Raw genomic sequence first — 17,500 nt, 5'->3', positions numbered from 1 at the left:
TCTCTCTCTCTCTCTCGCTCTTCCCCTGCCGTAGCTATTCAAATGTTTTTTTTTGCAAATTAATCGCTTTTTAATGCAAAATAGATTTCCCAACGCCCCGCTCAAAACATTCTCACACACTCGCTGGCCGCATTCTCTGGGCTTTGTTGGAATCTAATTTATGTGCATAACCGCAGGGCGGTTCACGCTTCGCTATGTTTGAGCAGAGAATGAATAAGAATGTGATGATGAAGAGGATGGAGAAAAAAAAAACCAGAAAGTCGGGGCCTTAGCCGCATTCTCCACAGCACATGAATGCTGGAGGGGACACTCCACGTATGTCTGGCCACCGCCACTGCAGAGGATCTCCCCAGCTGCGGAAGAGAGAGGAGGGGTGGGGGGGCTCACGGAGCGGATTCGCCCAAGCTTGACCTTTGTTCTTCTGACGCTAAGAAAGGGTCTTTAGGTTCACTTTGCATTGAGGGCCTCAAAGGCCGGGCGGCTGACGGCAAGAGTCAAGACAAGAAGAGATGTCCTTGGTCTAGATGGCTTTTTTCCAAACCTGAATGCAGTCCGTAGAAAATTGCAACTTGGGAACTTTCTCCGTTTGGGGGAAGAAAAAAAAAACTCTTTCTAGGTTTTCCAGTTTGAGGAGGAGTATTGCATGACCACGGCTAATGGTAGCATAGTGACCGCTGTCATGGCAACTATGAGTATGTGTTGTCCTGAGGAGGCCCCTCTACATTTTTAAAAGAGACAGCAGACCCACCCATTCACCCACCCACCTAAACACACACTCACACACTCTCACACTCACACACACACACATTTACAGATGCATGCATACATGCACGCAGTCATGGTTCATTGCGTGCTGAGTTCCTGTCGACAATGGCCATGTCTGTCAGACTTTCCCTACACTTTGGCCATGGTGCAGTTAATCAGCACATTGACAACAAACAGTGACAGAGAACACAGCCTTCGACCGTCAACAGGAAAGGAATAACCCAATCTGGTTTTATTTTACTTAATACACTTTTAAAGAGCTATGAATGCATTTAATTAGTGGCACAGTCATCAAACTTGTTGAGAGTTGATTTTGGGGTGGACAAAAAAAAAAAGAAATTATTTCCAGCACTCAGTGACATTGCTCTCCTTGGTCGTTCACTCATAGGCCTCCGGGGAGACACTTCACAGGCCACAAAGTTCATTCCTGGAATGGGGAGAAAATCCCAGCATATAAATTGAGCTGTTGAAATCTCATTCATTTGCCGAGCCGCCAAGCCAGCCTGGGGATCCTGACGATGAGAGAAAAGTGACTGTGTGTGAAACCCTGTTGCTGATTTTCAGAGGTTTCCTTTTCTGCTTGCGACTTTCTCTCTCTCTCTTCCCCCCTCTCTCTCTCTCTTTCTCTCTCTCTCTTTCCCCCCTCTCTGCCTCAATCTCTTTCTCACTCTTTCTCTTACACTTTCTTTATCTCTCTCTCTCTTTCCTCTCATGTGGTGCCTTTCCTCTCGTTTTCATCTCCTCGATTCCCTTTTGTTGCGTGATGTCATGGCGATCCCTTGTTCCGGTCGATAACAGATGAGTAATGTGTCACTGGGCGCGTGTGTATGACATCATGGCGAGGTCAGATGAGGGGACAGCTGGAAAGAGGGCCTGGCCTCCTTCAGTGTAGTTCTCATCTGTCGAGTGAGAGAGGGATGGATACAGAACATGTCCTATGTCTGGCTTTGTGTGCGTGTGTGTGCGTGTGTGTATGTGTGTGTGCGTGCGTGTGTTTGTGTGTGTGTGCGTGTGTGTGTGTGTGTGTGTGTGTGTGTGTGTGTATGTGTGAATGTGTGTGTGTGTGTTCATATGAGTGTATGTGTTACTTCGATGAGCCCTCACCTCTCTGTCAGCATCAGTGGTGCACCTTGCTCTCCGCATTTCTGGGAAATTTACCAACTCGTCTCCAAAGGGAATTCTCAAGCTCTTGTAGAGTGAGTTCTCAGCACTGGAACATGGACTGCATATGTGATTAAACTACTTTGGCAGTACCAGTCTCTCACCACCAGGGGGCAAAATCTGCCAGCCAGCCCCAGGGCCCTCACTTGTCTGAAGACAGTGAAGTTTTATCATTGCATGCCTGTATTGTTTGTGTGTGTGTGTGTGTGTGTTTGTGTGTGTGTGTTTGTGTGTGTGTGTGTGTGTGTGTGTGTGTTTGTGTGTGAGGGTGGATATCCAACTTCCTTTCAATACACATTATAGGGTTAAAGGTCACTACAGCAGGCGCCCTATGTGTGCCCAGTATATCACAGGTTGGTGTGTGTCTCTCCTAACTGTGTCACTATTCATCATCCATGAGAGAAAGGGAAAAAGAGAGATGTCGATGGTGATTTTCCTCTTCAACATACAGTTGGAGACAAGTTGAACTGTAGCTGTGTGTCGTTGAACATGTATGCATTTGTATGGTTGTGTTATATTATACAAGTGAGAAATGAGTATTCCTGTTTGTGTGTGTGTTTGATGTAAATGTGCGGTGCAGAAGGCTGTGGACGCTCCTCGTCCCTCATTCACACTGTAAGTAATCGCCAAGCCCCAGTGGCTTCGATTCGAGGTGCAGTCCTTGCATTGTGTGTTTGTTTCGGCACCAATTACTGGCTGGATGTAGCCTCCGGTGGCCCCTCTCCAACCCAATACCCCCCCCCACACACACACACACACACACATCACCCTCTCTCTGGCCTCCCCAACCCCATCGCTTTTGCTTCGGTTCTCTGCCGCATTTTCGAAAAAGTGATGACAAACCTCAAGAACTGACTGCTGGAGAGAGAGAGCGAGTGAGGCCGACCCAGTGATCCTCTGGTATTTTTAATGGGCTGAGCTTTGCGCATACTTTTCGGAGAGCTCGCTGTAATTACATGGTCCCAGCGATCAGGCCCGGCTCCAGGGGCTTTTGTGCCTTAAACTGATGTTTTTATTGGTATTGATTTGGGTTGGGATCCAGATTCTGGACTCTGTGTGCCGTGGCGGGCCCCGCGGGTACCGAAGCTCCATGGAGTCGAGAGCCACAGGGGCTTGTTTTAGATCGAAGCAACTAAAGAAGCCTCCAGAACGGCTCTCAATAACGCCCGCTCTTACTTAAAACCCTGATGTAATCTCTGAGGTCGTTAAAAAAGGGGAAAGAGGTGATATTTTATGGCCGTTTATCCTAGCAAAAACACTTGCAGTGTCCAACAGAAACTGCCACGATGCAATTCTCGTCCTACATTCGCGCTGTGGTGTTTTTCGAAGGGCCCGGGAAAGCAAGAGATCGAGATTGAGTCGTTCACCGGCCAACGTCAATAGGGAGGTGCGGTGCACAGGGCGCGCCTGGGCGGGTGAGTTTCTGAAAGGAGCGTTCTCAGATGCCCCCCCCCCCCCCCCCCCGAGCTTGTGAGGGCAAAGTAAGCGCTGGGACTCGATGAGGAACCTTTCCACCACAGGGCCCTGAACTAGGTACTGACCCGGGTGTGCCCGTCCTGGGCTGACCCTGACCCCTTACCCCTGACCTGAAGGAGGGGCTTCTGAGTTTGAGTTTGAGGGTGAGGCCTGCCTCTGGGAGAGCATTGCATATACTCTACAGGTGCTGCACAGAAGTGCCATAAATGTAGTAGGCAGAATACGACTGGATTTAGGTTGAAGGTCCAAGAGTTACAAACACATGTATGACCACACGTACAAATACAAACACTAGCATAGACATACACACATCAAGACCTCTGAACACTCTCCCTGCTGATAGAGGAACTAGAGGCAGAACAGTCTTTAGACAGAGTGGGCAGTAGGTTAGGTTTAGCCTTGGTATATCAGGAAGTGTATGTGTGCGCGCATGAATTAAATTGTGTGAGTATCTGTGTGTGTGTGTCAGTGTGTGTGTCTGTGTCTGAGTCTGTGTGTGTTTGCTGTGACTGCATGCGTGCATGTGAGTGTAAAAGTATTTGCTGTTAAAATGAAAGCAGACCAAACGAGAGGAAGGCAGCATTCTGTTCTCATCATCCGAAGAGCCCCCCAAAAAGCTGTGCACCCCCCCCCCCCCCACACAAGGCGCCTGTCCTGAAAAGGCATTTAGCGACACACACATACAGACACACACACACACACACACACACACACACACACACACACACACACACACACACACACACACACACACACACACACACACACACACACACACACACATACAAATACACATATAGACACATGCACCCAGTACTGCAACGCCCCCTAGGTGCAATAAACGCTCCGGAAGAATTCCGGAACGTTGGCGTCCACTTTCCCATATCCGAGCGGCCCTGCGGCTGCGCCTCTCTCCGCCTGGGGGGTCAGAGGTCAGGGTGCAGTGAATGTTTTTCCGCGTGAGTGCCTGGAGGCTACGCTGCGCGGCGCTGCTAAATGTTTCGTCGGAGAGCTGTTTTTGTTGTCCGCCCGGGCCAAAGAAAACGCAGCGCCGCGAAGAATGTAATCATTTATCTGGACTCTGAAAGCGCCATGCTAAATTTGCCCTGAAATAAAGCCCTCCGAGGTGCCCTCAGACATGCACATGCGGCCGCTTTTAGACACACACACACAGTCACACACACACACACACACACACACACACACACACACACACACACACACACACACACACACACACACACACACACACTAGGTCAGACTGAGCATGGTGTTCATTCCCTGCTGTTTGCTTGACTTAAGTATTACAGATGCAGCACCAGTTACTCGTCCTGTAAATGCATCACATCTTTCTATCCCATTTAACCATTTCCCATGTTCAGAAATATCAAGTCCTACGTGTATTTCAGTCTCCAGTGACTGTATAAAGTTGCCATTTTCCCTGTGGAAAAGCCTCTAATCACCTTTCCACTTTCTTCATGTATTAAATAAGCCGTGTTGTTAAATGTCTGCCCGCTAGTTTTCCCCCAACCCCTATTAGTGCCATGCGTAAGTTAGTGTGATATTCCAAGGTTCCCATGGCATCCCCAGAGGCTCAGCTGTTTGCCTCCAGCCTCACCCTGACTCACTCTAATCACCCTTATTCACATATCTCCCTCCTCTTATGTCGTTTCCCACTCTCTTCCACCCCCCCCCCTCTCTCTTTCTGTTTCTCTCTCTACCACCCCTCTGTCTTTCTCTCTCTGCCTCTTACTGTAGTCTCAGGCCTGTGGGCAGCCCTGCTGCATCCTCTTGCCCTCCTTTTTGCCCACTTTAAAAGGCACCGTTTGAATTGGTGCCGCTGCATTATCTGTTAAGGCACCCATGACTGGAATGTGGGGGCGACTTGTCTACTGGGCCGCCGGTCTGTGAAGACCAGCACTTTCACTGGGCCCACCGGGCTCCATTTTCAACAATTAGGAGTCATTTGTGCCCCGTCAGTGTGTCTCAGTTGGTGCTCTGATAAGCTACTGTGTGACCACACGAATGAGAACAAGGGCCTTCGGCAGTTGGTTTTGGCCTCAGATTGTCCGTTTTTGACGTATAGCTGCTAAATGAATATAAGCTATGATGTATTTGGATGTTTTTTTCTGGTAATTGTGGTCTAAATCCTGGACTTTGAATGCAGATATGATACAGTTGGGTTTCATTCCTCCTCCCAGGCTACTTGTGGGAACTTTCTGGCCTCATGCAAGTAGTAAGCATCTGTAAATTCTTCAGAGTCACATTAGCGTTTCACAAAAAGATTTATGGTGAGGATTTGCAGTAAAATTGTCGCTTTTGTTTTTTTTTTGCTTTACTGTTCTGTTCCCCTTGCCTCATTTGTCCTTTACTCTGTTAATGAGGCTGACCTGTCTTTCTCCCCTGTGCAGATAGAAAACCTGCTGGAGCAGCTGAGGGATAAGGACAAGCAGCTGGGCAGCCTGAGAGACCGAGTCAAGTCCCTGCAGACCGACTCCAGCAACACAGACACAGCCCTCTCCACACTGGAGGAGGCCCTATCTGAAAAGGTACCGAGAGAGAGAGAGAAAGAGAGAGAGAGGATAAATAAATGCTTTCTTTATATGTAATCTATTTGTGTGTCTGTCTGCCTTGCATTGTGCACTACACATTCTGTGTGTTTACAGTGAGAGAGAAAGAGACAGGGAAGAGACAAGGCAAGAGGTAAACCGAGTGATTATGTCACATCTTAGAACCATGCCTGGATGACTCATCATTTGACAGTCAGACAGAGCTCTCTAAGTTAGCCAGAGAAAGACACGCTATTTTACTTCCATTCAATCACACTTGAGATTCCTCCAATGACAGCTGCATCTTTTGCGATAACCTTCTTGATTTTTCGGTCTTTGATTTGATGGCTGTTGTGCTGGTTATGCAACACCACATACTTGCAGCCTGAGTTCACAGAGTAACGTAAGAGTCGAGGACAGAAAGATGAGAGGGAGAAGGAAAAATCATCTCGCTAGTCCTATCATAACTCCGACCATGCTCCACTAATTCTCCACTCCTCAGACAGGTGTGTGGAACAGGTGTCCACCGAGTGAGATGACTGTTGTCTGCCTCGGCCTACCTGAGGCCTAACATATCATCTCATATCGCTAACAACCATTATGGTTGAGGCATTGTTGAGCTGTTTTAAGAAGACACTGTCATTACAGAACGAGTATCACCTGAGGCCCAGTGTCCTTTTTAAATGACATCACCATAACAGGAGTCTCTGCATCTGACTTGAAATGATATGTGAAAAAGGATAAAGTGGTATATACACTGTATAATTATTTCACCGTGGAGTTTGCCATCTAGCATCTGCACCAGTGACCTCTTCAGGATTGGCAGTTGAGTCATGCAGTGACTCTTTGCTCTCTGTGGGGGTGACTGATAGAGGATGTTGCTTGTTAAGGCTTTTGCAATCCCCCCCCCCCCACAACCTCGATCCTTTGATTTTGAAGTGTGCAGCTGCTCTCCATAAACACCCAGCCCCAGCGGTAGCCCCGCACTCCTCCGCGGTCGCCATGTTCACAGGAACTCAAACGTGCCGCAGGTTCAGGCACTCCCCCCTTTATTTGTGTTTACGCTAATTGTTTGCTCCCCAAAAGGTCACGCCGTGGAATATTCACAAGGCAACCCCACCCCGTTCCCAGGCCCCAACCAACCTTACCCCACCCTCCTAGGGGCCATCTCCCTTCAATTTCCCAGGAAAACGGTGAGCAACGCGTGTTTCCGAGATGTGGAAATTTTTATTCAGGATGGGAGCATGGTTCCAGCATTTTTTATGTCCTCTCGGCGTAAACACTTACGGTACTTGTTTGCCTATGGGTTTCCTCCTTGGTGTTGACGGTTAGTGACAGCCACAGTGTAATTGGGGACCAAACTGAGACTTGAACTCAAGAGAACTGTAACTCAAATTTGAAGCATGATATGCCAAAGAGAAGGTCAGTGATCGGGATCGGAGCACAAATTAAAAACACGTCGATTCAATTTACAGTACTTCCGTGCTGATTTGATGGGCCTTGTTGGCAAAAGAGTTATCTTGTGTTCACTTGTGATCATCTGCACAACAGACACAAAGCCACACACTGCTGCCTGCATTGCTACAGTGATCTAAATAGACGTTGTTTAGTTCATGCCATACACTCGCCGTTTGGGTTAAATGTAAACCAAATGTTCCACTTTCCCACTTACCTTTTCCCATGATTTTAAGGCCACCATCCCTGGATGTTTATGGGAAAAGTGTGGTTACCTTTGTGGGAAACTTTGTGGGCCATGGGAAAAATGTTTTGGGGTGGAGTACCGATTAAGTGAAATAGAAACAGCCCAAATAAGTTTCTTCCTTAGAAGTAGATGTTATCCCTTCATGTACACGAAGCCATTGCAAAACACTCAACCCATAAGTGTTACCCATGTATGTTAATATGACTATATCTGAAATATAGCCCTCACTAGTATGTGAATTTCAGTAGTGTTAATGGTGTAATTGTAATGGTGTAATGGTATCCATTATTGTGTTTGTCAAGTCGTACCAATGGAGATTGAGGTAATGAAGCCCACTGTATTACCCAGCCCTCGCCGCCAAGCCAGTGGGCTTCCATGTAGCCCTTCTCCTTGTGTCCCCCCTAGGGAGAGCTCTCCCTCTCCCTCTCCCTCTCCCTCTCCCTCTCTCTCTCTCTCTCTCTCTCTCTCTCTTTCTCTCCCTGCGCTGGGCGGCTGGATGAAGGGGGGAGCAGAGCAGACAGGGTTTCCGCGGTCGCGCGAGGGTGTGTAATGAGTTTACAAGAGCCAGTGTGTTTTCTTCTAATCGCTCGCGCCGTCACAAAACCTGCAAATTCACTCCCCGTCTGCCCGCAAAACTCTCTGCTCCAAATTAACCGATCCCCCTCGTCCACTGGCCCTGCCAAGGCTGCCCCCACGCCTGTGCTGGGGAGTTAGTATTTTTATTACACGTCCTTTTTGTCCACAAGTCCCAGCCGTAGAAAACCATACCTTTCCCCGCTCAGGCGGTAGATGAAAAACACATCACATCAGCTGGCTACAGTATATACTTTTGAGTTATGTTTCTTCTCTTTTTTTTTCCTTCTCCAATTCCTTTCCCTCCCTGTCCCTCTCTCTCTTTTTTTGGAGCGCTGCCGGTTTACTGTTTTGCGCAATCGCCTGGAGAGTTAAATCTGTCAATCATCCCGGGATGCCACATCATAAAATGAACAGCTACTGAGAGAGAGAGGGGGAACAAATCACACCATAGAGCAGACGCCAGCTCCTCAGGGGAAAACACCTTGGTGCAAATCTCACTCGTCTTCATGTTTTATGTTCCCTAGTTTGATAACTTAATTAATACATTAATCCATGTGGGGATAGCTATCATCTGTTGCTCTTGGCAGGCTCATTGCCCAGTCGTCGTTTTTTTTTTCTTCCGCTGGCTTTGCTTTTTTCTAAATTTATGATTTGTTTATATGTTTTTTCCCCCAGCCGCAGGCCAATAAACACTCCCTAGAAACGTGCTGCGTCTTACCTGGTGGTGTGTAATGACAGCTGAGAGATGGAACTGAAATCCAAACACTCATTATCTCATTTGAAGAGATCGGGAAGCATCCACGGCTCTTGCCAGACATCCTTGATAGACATCGAGGCCTCAGTTTTGTGCCTGTGTCATGGTGCATTGAAACAGGCCGCTATCAGGCCGCATCACCTTAGACTCATCAGCTGGTCATAAGTCATAGTTACTTTTCCTCATTGTCTTTTGCTACCTGTTCTCTGACTTTATCTTAAACCCTTTTCACTCTTTGCCTCACACTGTCGGTGTATGACAGAGGTGCACCGCAGGTATGAGGCGTTCACTAACTCTCTGCGCTCTCTGTCACAGGAGCGGATCATTGAGCGGCTCAAAGAGCAGCGAGAGAGGGATGACCGGGAGAAGCTGGGCGAGCTGGACGCCTACAAACACGAGAACAAGGAGCTGAAGGACAAGCTGGCCTCCCTGCAGAGCCAGCTCACCAACAAAGAGGTCAGTGTGGGTCAGGAGGTCAAAGGTTCCGAGTGGCTGTCCCGGCTCTTGCTAGCACCTTGCAAAAAGCAAGTTCAGTGTCAGACGAAACTGTGCTCTAGCTTTTGGGCTGTAGATGCTTAACTCGTAGTGTGCAGAATAAGCAGCAATGAGAGACACTAGGTTTCCCAGGAGCCCACTACCTGAGGGCCGTGAAGAGCCACCACTGTTTGTCTGAATTCACCTACACTCTTGAGACTCTTGGGCCTAATTGTTTCACGTGTGCCTGATATGGATTACCTTTCTTCAGAAATGCACAAACCAAGTGACCCCTTAACACAAGGCAGAGCATAGAGCATAATGTAAACTGAAAGGACTGGGGGTGACTGAATATTGTTACGTCTGATTTACTCTGTCAGTGATCAATGTTAAGGCTCCTGATGATGACTTTGCAGACAGTAGTAACGGGATTATAATATACATCAGGTACATAAGATCATATAAGGTATTTTTCAATGTTTTTTCCAATGCAGAGATGCATTGAAGGACAAATCAAATTGGGGTGGATGTCTGTGCTATTTAACAATAAATGGGATGGAAAGATCCTATGGACCAATTTGGGCTTCTCCGTTCCGGCTCTATTTCAGCACAAACACAGACAGCTGTAAAAAATCCCAAAAGACACACAAACACAAATAATGTTTCTACGTCAAAACCTCCACTGTAAAACAAGAGTGTGTGTGTTTGTGTGTATTTTGTGCATGATTATGGATGTGTGTATGCGTATGTGAGCACCCATTTCCATACTCTGACGCATTCATGCATTGCACACGGCACCACTGCCCGCCTTGTTGTCTATAAGACTAGTCACAAAAGCAGCGCTTCATACAGACATAACACTTCACTCTTAGTTTATAATTATTTTTATTGAGCAAAAAGAATCATAAGAATTTAGGATCTTTACAGCGATTCAGCAGCCGTTGTAATGCACAGTCTGCAACCTATACTTACGGCGCTAACATCAACCGTAAAAGTAATTCCCTTTTGCTTCAGCTCCCCACCTGTGCTCACAATGGCTCCTCTCTGGAGAACTTTGCTCGCTTTGTTCTCCGGAAAAAAAAGGAAGAGCGAAAGAATGTAATTTATAGATCTGTTCTGCGGCTGTCCCTCTGCCAAGGCAGTCTCCCTTGTTGTTCCAGCGAACATGCTGGGGCAACCTCGGCGCGAGATCACATTTACGAGGATGTTTGCTTTTATACTTCTAAAAGTGTACACATATCATCCTCGGGAGGAATTATATCTTGTTGCAGGTTGACACAAAGCCACCTGTACAGGAGAGAGGAACTCCCCTCTTGAAAATCTCTTTCGTCAAAAAGCAAATAAACAACCTTCAGTTTTTCTTGTTTTAATGCCGCACTTAAAAGAACATTGAGGATTATGCAACTGCGGTACATGAACATAATCACTTTGTTTATGAAATGTCACCCGTTTGATGTTTTCTGCTGGTCTCATCCACAGTGGGAATTACCAAATCAGTGTTATTATCAACCGTGTTTACCTCTTCTGATACTTCTTCTTCTTCTTCCTTTTTTTCTCTCTCTGTTTGGGCGGCAAACCTCCATTTGCTTTGCTAACTCCGCTTTGCTGTAAGCTGGTGCTCCATTCCCTATGCTCCGAGAGCGTAATGGCAGGCTGTCCGTTCTGTTCTCGCCTTTGGAGGCCCTAAGCTGCAGTTTTCTCCATCAGCCTGAAGTGGGAGGAAATTAAGGGGAAATGAGCAAATTGCATGCTTCACACTGCAGCCGGGGCTCCCCGCGTTCAGCCTGCTACCCTCTGCCTGCGTGGGCCTCTCTCTCTTCTCTGCAACCAACGTCACAGTCCCCACCGTGGAGGAGTAGAACCACACAGTAGAGACAGAGGCCTCGTGGTCGAGGCATTACTTGGGTTAACACTGTGGAGGTCTCATTGAGACTCCTATGGTGAAGTATGTGCACCGTAGGGCCCATGGAGGAGTAGCACTGTATGTGAGAAATCAGCTAAGTAGAGCTTATGTAGTCCCCTGGTTAGAGGAGGGCCCCAGCATGGAGCCTGGATAGTCTTTTAGCCCCCACTGTGGTGGTGGGCCGCATGTCTTGATTCTACCCCCCACTGAGGAGATAGTTCCCATGGCTCTCCTCTCTTTCACTTCCTGACCTCCTGTCCTCAACCTTTTTGTTGCTGTTTTCTCTCTACTCTCTCAGTCCTCTCTGATAGACCTGAAAGAGCAGGCGTCGTCACTGGCCTCCGAGGGCCTGAAAAAGGACTCCAGACTGAAAAGCCTGGAGTTTGTGATAGAGCAAAAGAAGGAGGAGTGTAGTAAGCTGGAGAGCCAGCTGCAGAAGGTAGGTACCGTAGCTAGCGGCTCGACTCGCCCTGCCTGCCTGCCTGCCTGCCTGCTGCTGCTGCTGTAGCCTCCCTCCTCCTCCTCACCCTCCTCCATGCCCCTGTAGTCCTGGTAGCTACGAGGCCGGGGTTGTCAGAAGGCCCAGATGAAGGGCGCTGATAAAGGGCGTGGGTAAATAAACAGGCCTGGCTGTTTGGGCTTCCGGCCGATGGCTATCGCAGGAAAAGCCAAGCCAAGCGACAAGCCCTCCCGTCACAGAGCAAACGGGCGTAGAGACAACGTGGTGAATTAAAATAAACACTTGTGTGCTGTGCTTCTAGCATGTGAAACACCTGCATACACACGTACACACCCACACAAATCCACAGGCACACACACACTCAAACACAGGTGCATTGGCAGTGACAAACAAAGTACACGCAATACTGAATTATCGATCATGAGCACATACTAAACAATTTTATTCACAGAACACATAGCAGATACTTACATGATTTAATGCATGTGCAGCTATTACATCATTATAAGCTTGTAATAATGTGCTTATAAACAATAGCGTGCACGTAATTAGCTGTTTAGTTAGTTAGAACTAGATATCTGTATTCATTATCAACGAAGTAAAGCTAAGTTGTAAATGTAGGCTAACTGTGCTCTGTCACATTCAATTTTGTGTTTTAAAGGGGCCCAAAGCTTGTCTGGGAATTCCCTGCCCCTTCACTGCATTCCATTTGCTCAGTTAGTCTGGCCAACTACTCATTAGCGATCCACTTCACTCACGTAATTGGACACGCCTTTAACCAATCAGACCAACGATACTATACAACGATACAACGATCGGTAATAAAGCAAACACATATTTTTTCTGTATGAATTGTTCCAGGGCAAGTTTCTGTTCTGTTTTCAAAGAAAACTTGCCTTATCGAAGTTTTGCGGTGCTTCGGCGGCCACCATGTCCAATGTTTAAAAACTCTCTGTGCAGTAGATTTTGTAACGTAGCCGTGGTAAGTTTAAATCCGCCAATGGCGCGCCAGGTAGCCAAAAGCCAGTTTGTGATTGGCTCCAAGGATTCTGGAAATCTTGAAATGAACGGCTATCCGAAGTTGACCAGACCCACTGCAGAGGCAAAATCAATTTGGCCGGAAGAAGTGGGGCGGGACTTCCCAGACTAGCCCAAAGCAACATTAGGGCATCAAAATGGAAATATTCTGGATAAGACAATCTTTATGATATTGACATTTACTTCACCATATTAGCATATTTGCATAATTATTTGATACTTTGGGCGTTATAAACAGCGTTAAAACTAGGCGCAAGAGCGTAGCCCTTTATTTATTGGTGCCACTAATAAATAAAGATTTGAAAAAAATGGCCTCTTCCCAACTGCGGCGCTGGCAGCGTGATTTTCTATCAGTTCTCACCCCACAACGACGTCTCATCTTTGCTCCTTGAATGTCGATATGTAATGGTATGGAGTTATTGAAACTTACTACGTGTAAAAGAGACTAGAAATTGAACGTTTATTTTTCGAGTCTCAAGCCTCTTATGTTGCCTCGGGCGCCTTTAATAGAATAACTTGTTCTAGTTTGCATCAGAGCCATTCCAGTAGGAACTAGAGAAGTAGTGATTTTCCATAGGTTTTATTTTTCACTATCAGCTTATTCCCCATCTCTGTCATCTCCTGCTGGTCTGAGTCATATGTTAGACCCACCACTGCATTCTGTAGAAGTGTGTGCTGAGGCTACTGGTTGGGAAGGTCTACTACGTCAGACATGACCACACACCCACACACACTTTGCCAATACTTAAGAACAAACAAATTCACAGATAAGCATACGCACACACACACACAGACACAGACACAAATGCACCCATCACCCAGTTTTGCGATGCTCTGGCTTTATATGTTGATTCTCAGATACACACCACTTCGACTGTTTATAAACCGTCGGTTAGGTAGTCCATTAGAATGTCTGCGGTCCATGTCGGAAGTGACCACTCATTCCTATGGTGTAGTCCTACTGCGTAAAGCCAGAAGCAAGATGTGTGTTATTTATAGCAGTTTTTGATGTGTGCTCTGACATGTGTGTGCTTGTGTGTGTGTGTGTGTGTGTGTGTGTGTGTGTGTGTGTGTACGTGTGTGCTTGTGTGTGTGTGTGTGCTTGTGTGTGTGTGCTTGTGTGTGTGTGTGTGTGTGTGTGTGTGTGTGTGTGTGTGTGTGTGTGTGTGTGTGTGTGTGTGTGTGTGTGTGTGTGTGTGTGTGTGTGACAGTCCTGAGAGGTATTCAGAGTTAGTGTTCGGTGACTAATAGGAACTGAGGTCAGACAGCGAAGAGTGAACTCTGCCGAAATGGGCCTTTAATGGACTAATGGATGACTTAGTCATCCCAGAGAGTTGTTAGACTTGGTGTGGCTGAACACACAAGAGGACAGATGCTTTTTGAAGTCACTCTGAAACCAGTGTCCCTAACAGAGGTCAGATGGTATTTGAGACAGCCACTTCATACCTATCCACAGTCGTAATACTATTCCTGTTAGTCTGTAATAGCGTAGAAATGATCTTAACAAAGCGATTATGTATATGTTGATAAACTGTCAATCACGCTGCAGGACCTGAGGTGCTATGAGAGTGGGAGATATCTGATGGGACAAGATGCTGACTCACAGTGTTGCTGAATTACTTTGGGCTGGGACTCACTCTGAGTTTACTTTACTGTACTTAAATGTGTCTTACAACTGTAAGGTTTGTGTACTCTCCTGGAGTTTCGCAAGGGAATTTGTTAAATCAGGAATTTCTCAAGGGTTTCTCTTTCTCTTAAGATGCGGATGTTTGTCAGTCTTACAAATATATGCAGACACGCATGCTCACACTACTGAGAGAGAGAGAGAGAGAGAGAGATAGAGGGAAAGGGATGGAGAGAGGGAGAGATAGAGGGAGAGAGAGCAAGATAGAGATGGAGGGAGAGAAAAAGAGAAAGAGAGGGAGGAGAGAGGGAGACATGCAATGTCAGTTTGTGTAATCAGTGGAGAATCTATAACAGGGTGTGTGTGGCATCATGGAGTGGTTAAGATGCTCAGTGGTTACAGATGTTGACATTCACGGAGCGTCCCTCTCCGCCTGTGAGTAAACCATCCGGAGCTTGCTGGACCGGCTGCTGTAAACGGTGGAAGTGACCGCTCTGATGAGCCCTCTCCAGCAGTGCAGTCTAGCCCTTTCAGCCCAGTGAGGGCCCAAAGAGGCCCAGAGGGGCGGCTCTGTCCAAACCAGCGCACCACAGTGAGCGATGGCCTCCTCTCCTTGGGTAGCCCGCTCAAACATTATTTGACATCATCGTCATGTGTTTTTCGTGTGTAAAAGAGGATACGTCATTCATTTTTTGGGCACATTTCGTTTTATTCTGGAAGCCCCTTCAAAGATTACATAAATTGAGCTTTAAATGCTTGCAGACAGCAGCAGTGAGAAATACACATTTGAAGCATGGATGTGTTTTTTCAGCTAGAAGACGTCTCATTTTTTAAGGCAGTAGAAGTTCAGAATTGCTGCTTTGAAAAAAGCCTTTGAAGAAAATCAGCGTCGTCATCTGCCATCAAGATAATACAGATGTTTTGTGAGGTCATTATGAAAGCAAATGCTGAGCCATCTTTCCTCTTTTTTTGCCTTTCTTTCTTCTCTTTCTTTGTCCTTGTTTCCTTGTTTTGGGATCAATATCAAATCATCAGTCCCACCACCATCGCATGCAGGCTCATTTCAGAGACAAGGTCTGTGAAATATTATTCCCAGAGGTCATAGAAACGTTATTCAGTCATGCCTCATCGCTGATTTAGTGTGGAAAAGTCTGTCCAGTGACACTCACCAAACACTAGAGACATTCATATCAAAGATGTACACCCACAACACTCCCACATACAATGCACAAACACACACACACACACACACACACACACACACACACACACACACACACACACACACACACACACACACGCACACAGAGCCTGGTGGTCCATTCCACCTTTGTATATTGCCTATAGCGATCCTCAAAATATTTCATCCTAACCCTCTCGCTCTCTCTCTCTCGCTCTCTCTCTCTCTCTCACCACACTTATTTGTTCTCCAGATCCTCCATACCTCCCTCCATCCCTCTCTTACCTGTGGGTCCACATCGCTCTCTTCCCCTCATTCTCTTTAGTCAGTAGAAAGAGCCTGTCCATAGGCCCTGCTGGATTATATTACTGACATATGGATGAGTGATTGGCCAGTCGTTGTTAGTTCTTGCGAGAGATGCAGTCATGACAGGCTCATTCAGCCTCATTCAAGCCTCTCTCTCTCTCTCTTGCTCTGGTCTGGTCTGGGCCCACTCCAGGAACAGGGCTTCGCATTCCCCTCCATCTCCTCATGGGCGCGTATATGGCTAATAGCTTTCAGAGTGTGTTATTTCAGAGATGAACAATAACTGCATGTAACAAGCGTAAAGCGAGACATCCCAGGGTCAGCACGGAGGCTATGATGTTCTAACGTGCCAGGTTTTTCGCGGACTACTTTGGGGTTAGGCTGCTGTTTTCAGTGCGGCTGATAACTTTGCACATCTGCTTCTGATTTATAGAATAAGCCCAGATCTCTGATACTTAAATGTTTTGAATGTTTCGGATTGTTTTGCATGTGTAGGGGCTTGTATCGTATAGTTTTCTAAGATGTATATGTGTTGCTTAGTGGGAGAGAGAATTCCGGGTAGATCGTATCTCTTCTTACAGGCCTCTGATCCCAACAAGCTAGCGCAAACCGGCCTTCAGTGGCCTACAATACCCACAAGTCTGTCTGTCAAAAATATTTTTGGTGCCTCAAAGAAAAGCTTTGGTGCATCAAGAATTTCCACTAGCTGTAATAACTTGACAAACATTGCAGTATTGTGTTCCCTTACTTTGAAAGAATAAATATGGAATCTCATAATATTCACTAAGTCTTCATAGACCGACTGAAATGATGTCTGTACCTGTCTCAAACGTCTAGACAGTGTTTTCATTACAGATTTATAGGACACGCTTGTTTATGTCGATGACACCTACAATGAATGTTAGGTGGTTAGAGTAGTATAAGTATAAGTAGACGCTTATTTTAAAATTGTACATTATAATTTTTGGGGCTGTAAAATCTGGGTGTGTATGTGTGTGTTCACTGGTCCTTGTTCTGACAGCATGAAAGCTTTCCTAAGAGAAGTACCGATCCACCGATGTTTAGGCCAGCGGCTTCCGCTGTCACAACAAGCCAAAGTGGTCGGCAGAGATGTGTTTAGCTGAGAGAGAGAATTGGAGATAATTCTAGGGTCTGTATCTTCCTCTGGGATATTTTGTTCTCTCTCTTTCTCCCTCTCTCTTTCTCTCTCCCTCTCTCTCTCAACATGCGGGAATAAGTAATTGCCACAATGACTGCCTTCACTGTTCTTTCTGAGGAAAGAAGGGAATAAAATTAAATTGAGAGAAGAAGGAAGAGACGATGTTTGGTGGTCTTGTAAAAAACAAAATGGTGCCAAGCAGGGAGAAATTAAATTTCATGATAAATTAAAACAAAGATGAAGAAGAATAAGAAGAGAAAGAAGAAAAAAAACATTTGTGGAAAGCAAGCTGGAGGGAGATAGTTTAGTAAGAGAAAGCCACATGAAAGCGAGCCTCAAACAACAGACAGGGCTTTCTTGTTGCTGTGTTCCC

General features: G+C 46.5%; 1 protein-coding gene across 1 annotated transcript in view; it reads left to right on the top strand.

Moving 5' to 3' along the window:
• Positions 1-17,500, top strand: part of LOC308377852 (ERC protein 2) — a gene marked incomplete at both ends in the record, with an annotated part of 197,212 nt that overhangs the window by 87,684 nt on the left and 92,028 nt on the right. Inside the window, 3 exons of the mRNA XM_080854612.1 lie at positions 5,814-5,951; positions 9,299-9,439; positions 11,659-11,799. Coding sequence (XP_080710738.1) covers positions 5,814-5,951; positions 9,299-9,439; positions 11,659-11,799 — 420 coding nt within the window. The remainder of the gene's footprint in view (positions 1-5,813; positions 5,952-9,298; positions 9,440-11,658; positions 11,800-17,500) is intronic.

Source organism: Sprattus sprattus, assembly GCF_963457725.1.
Source record: "Sprattus sprattus genome assembly, chromosome: 16".
Lineage (NCBI taxonomy): Eukaryota > Metazoa > Chordata > Actinopteri > Clupeiformes > Clupeidae > Sprattus > Sprattus sprattus.
Note: the sequence above shows the minus strand (reverse complement) of the source record. Positions and strands in the feature narration are given on the sequence as shown.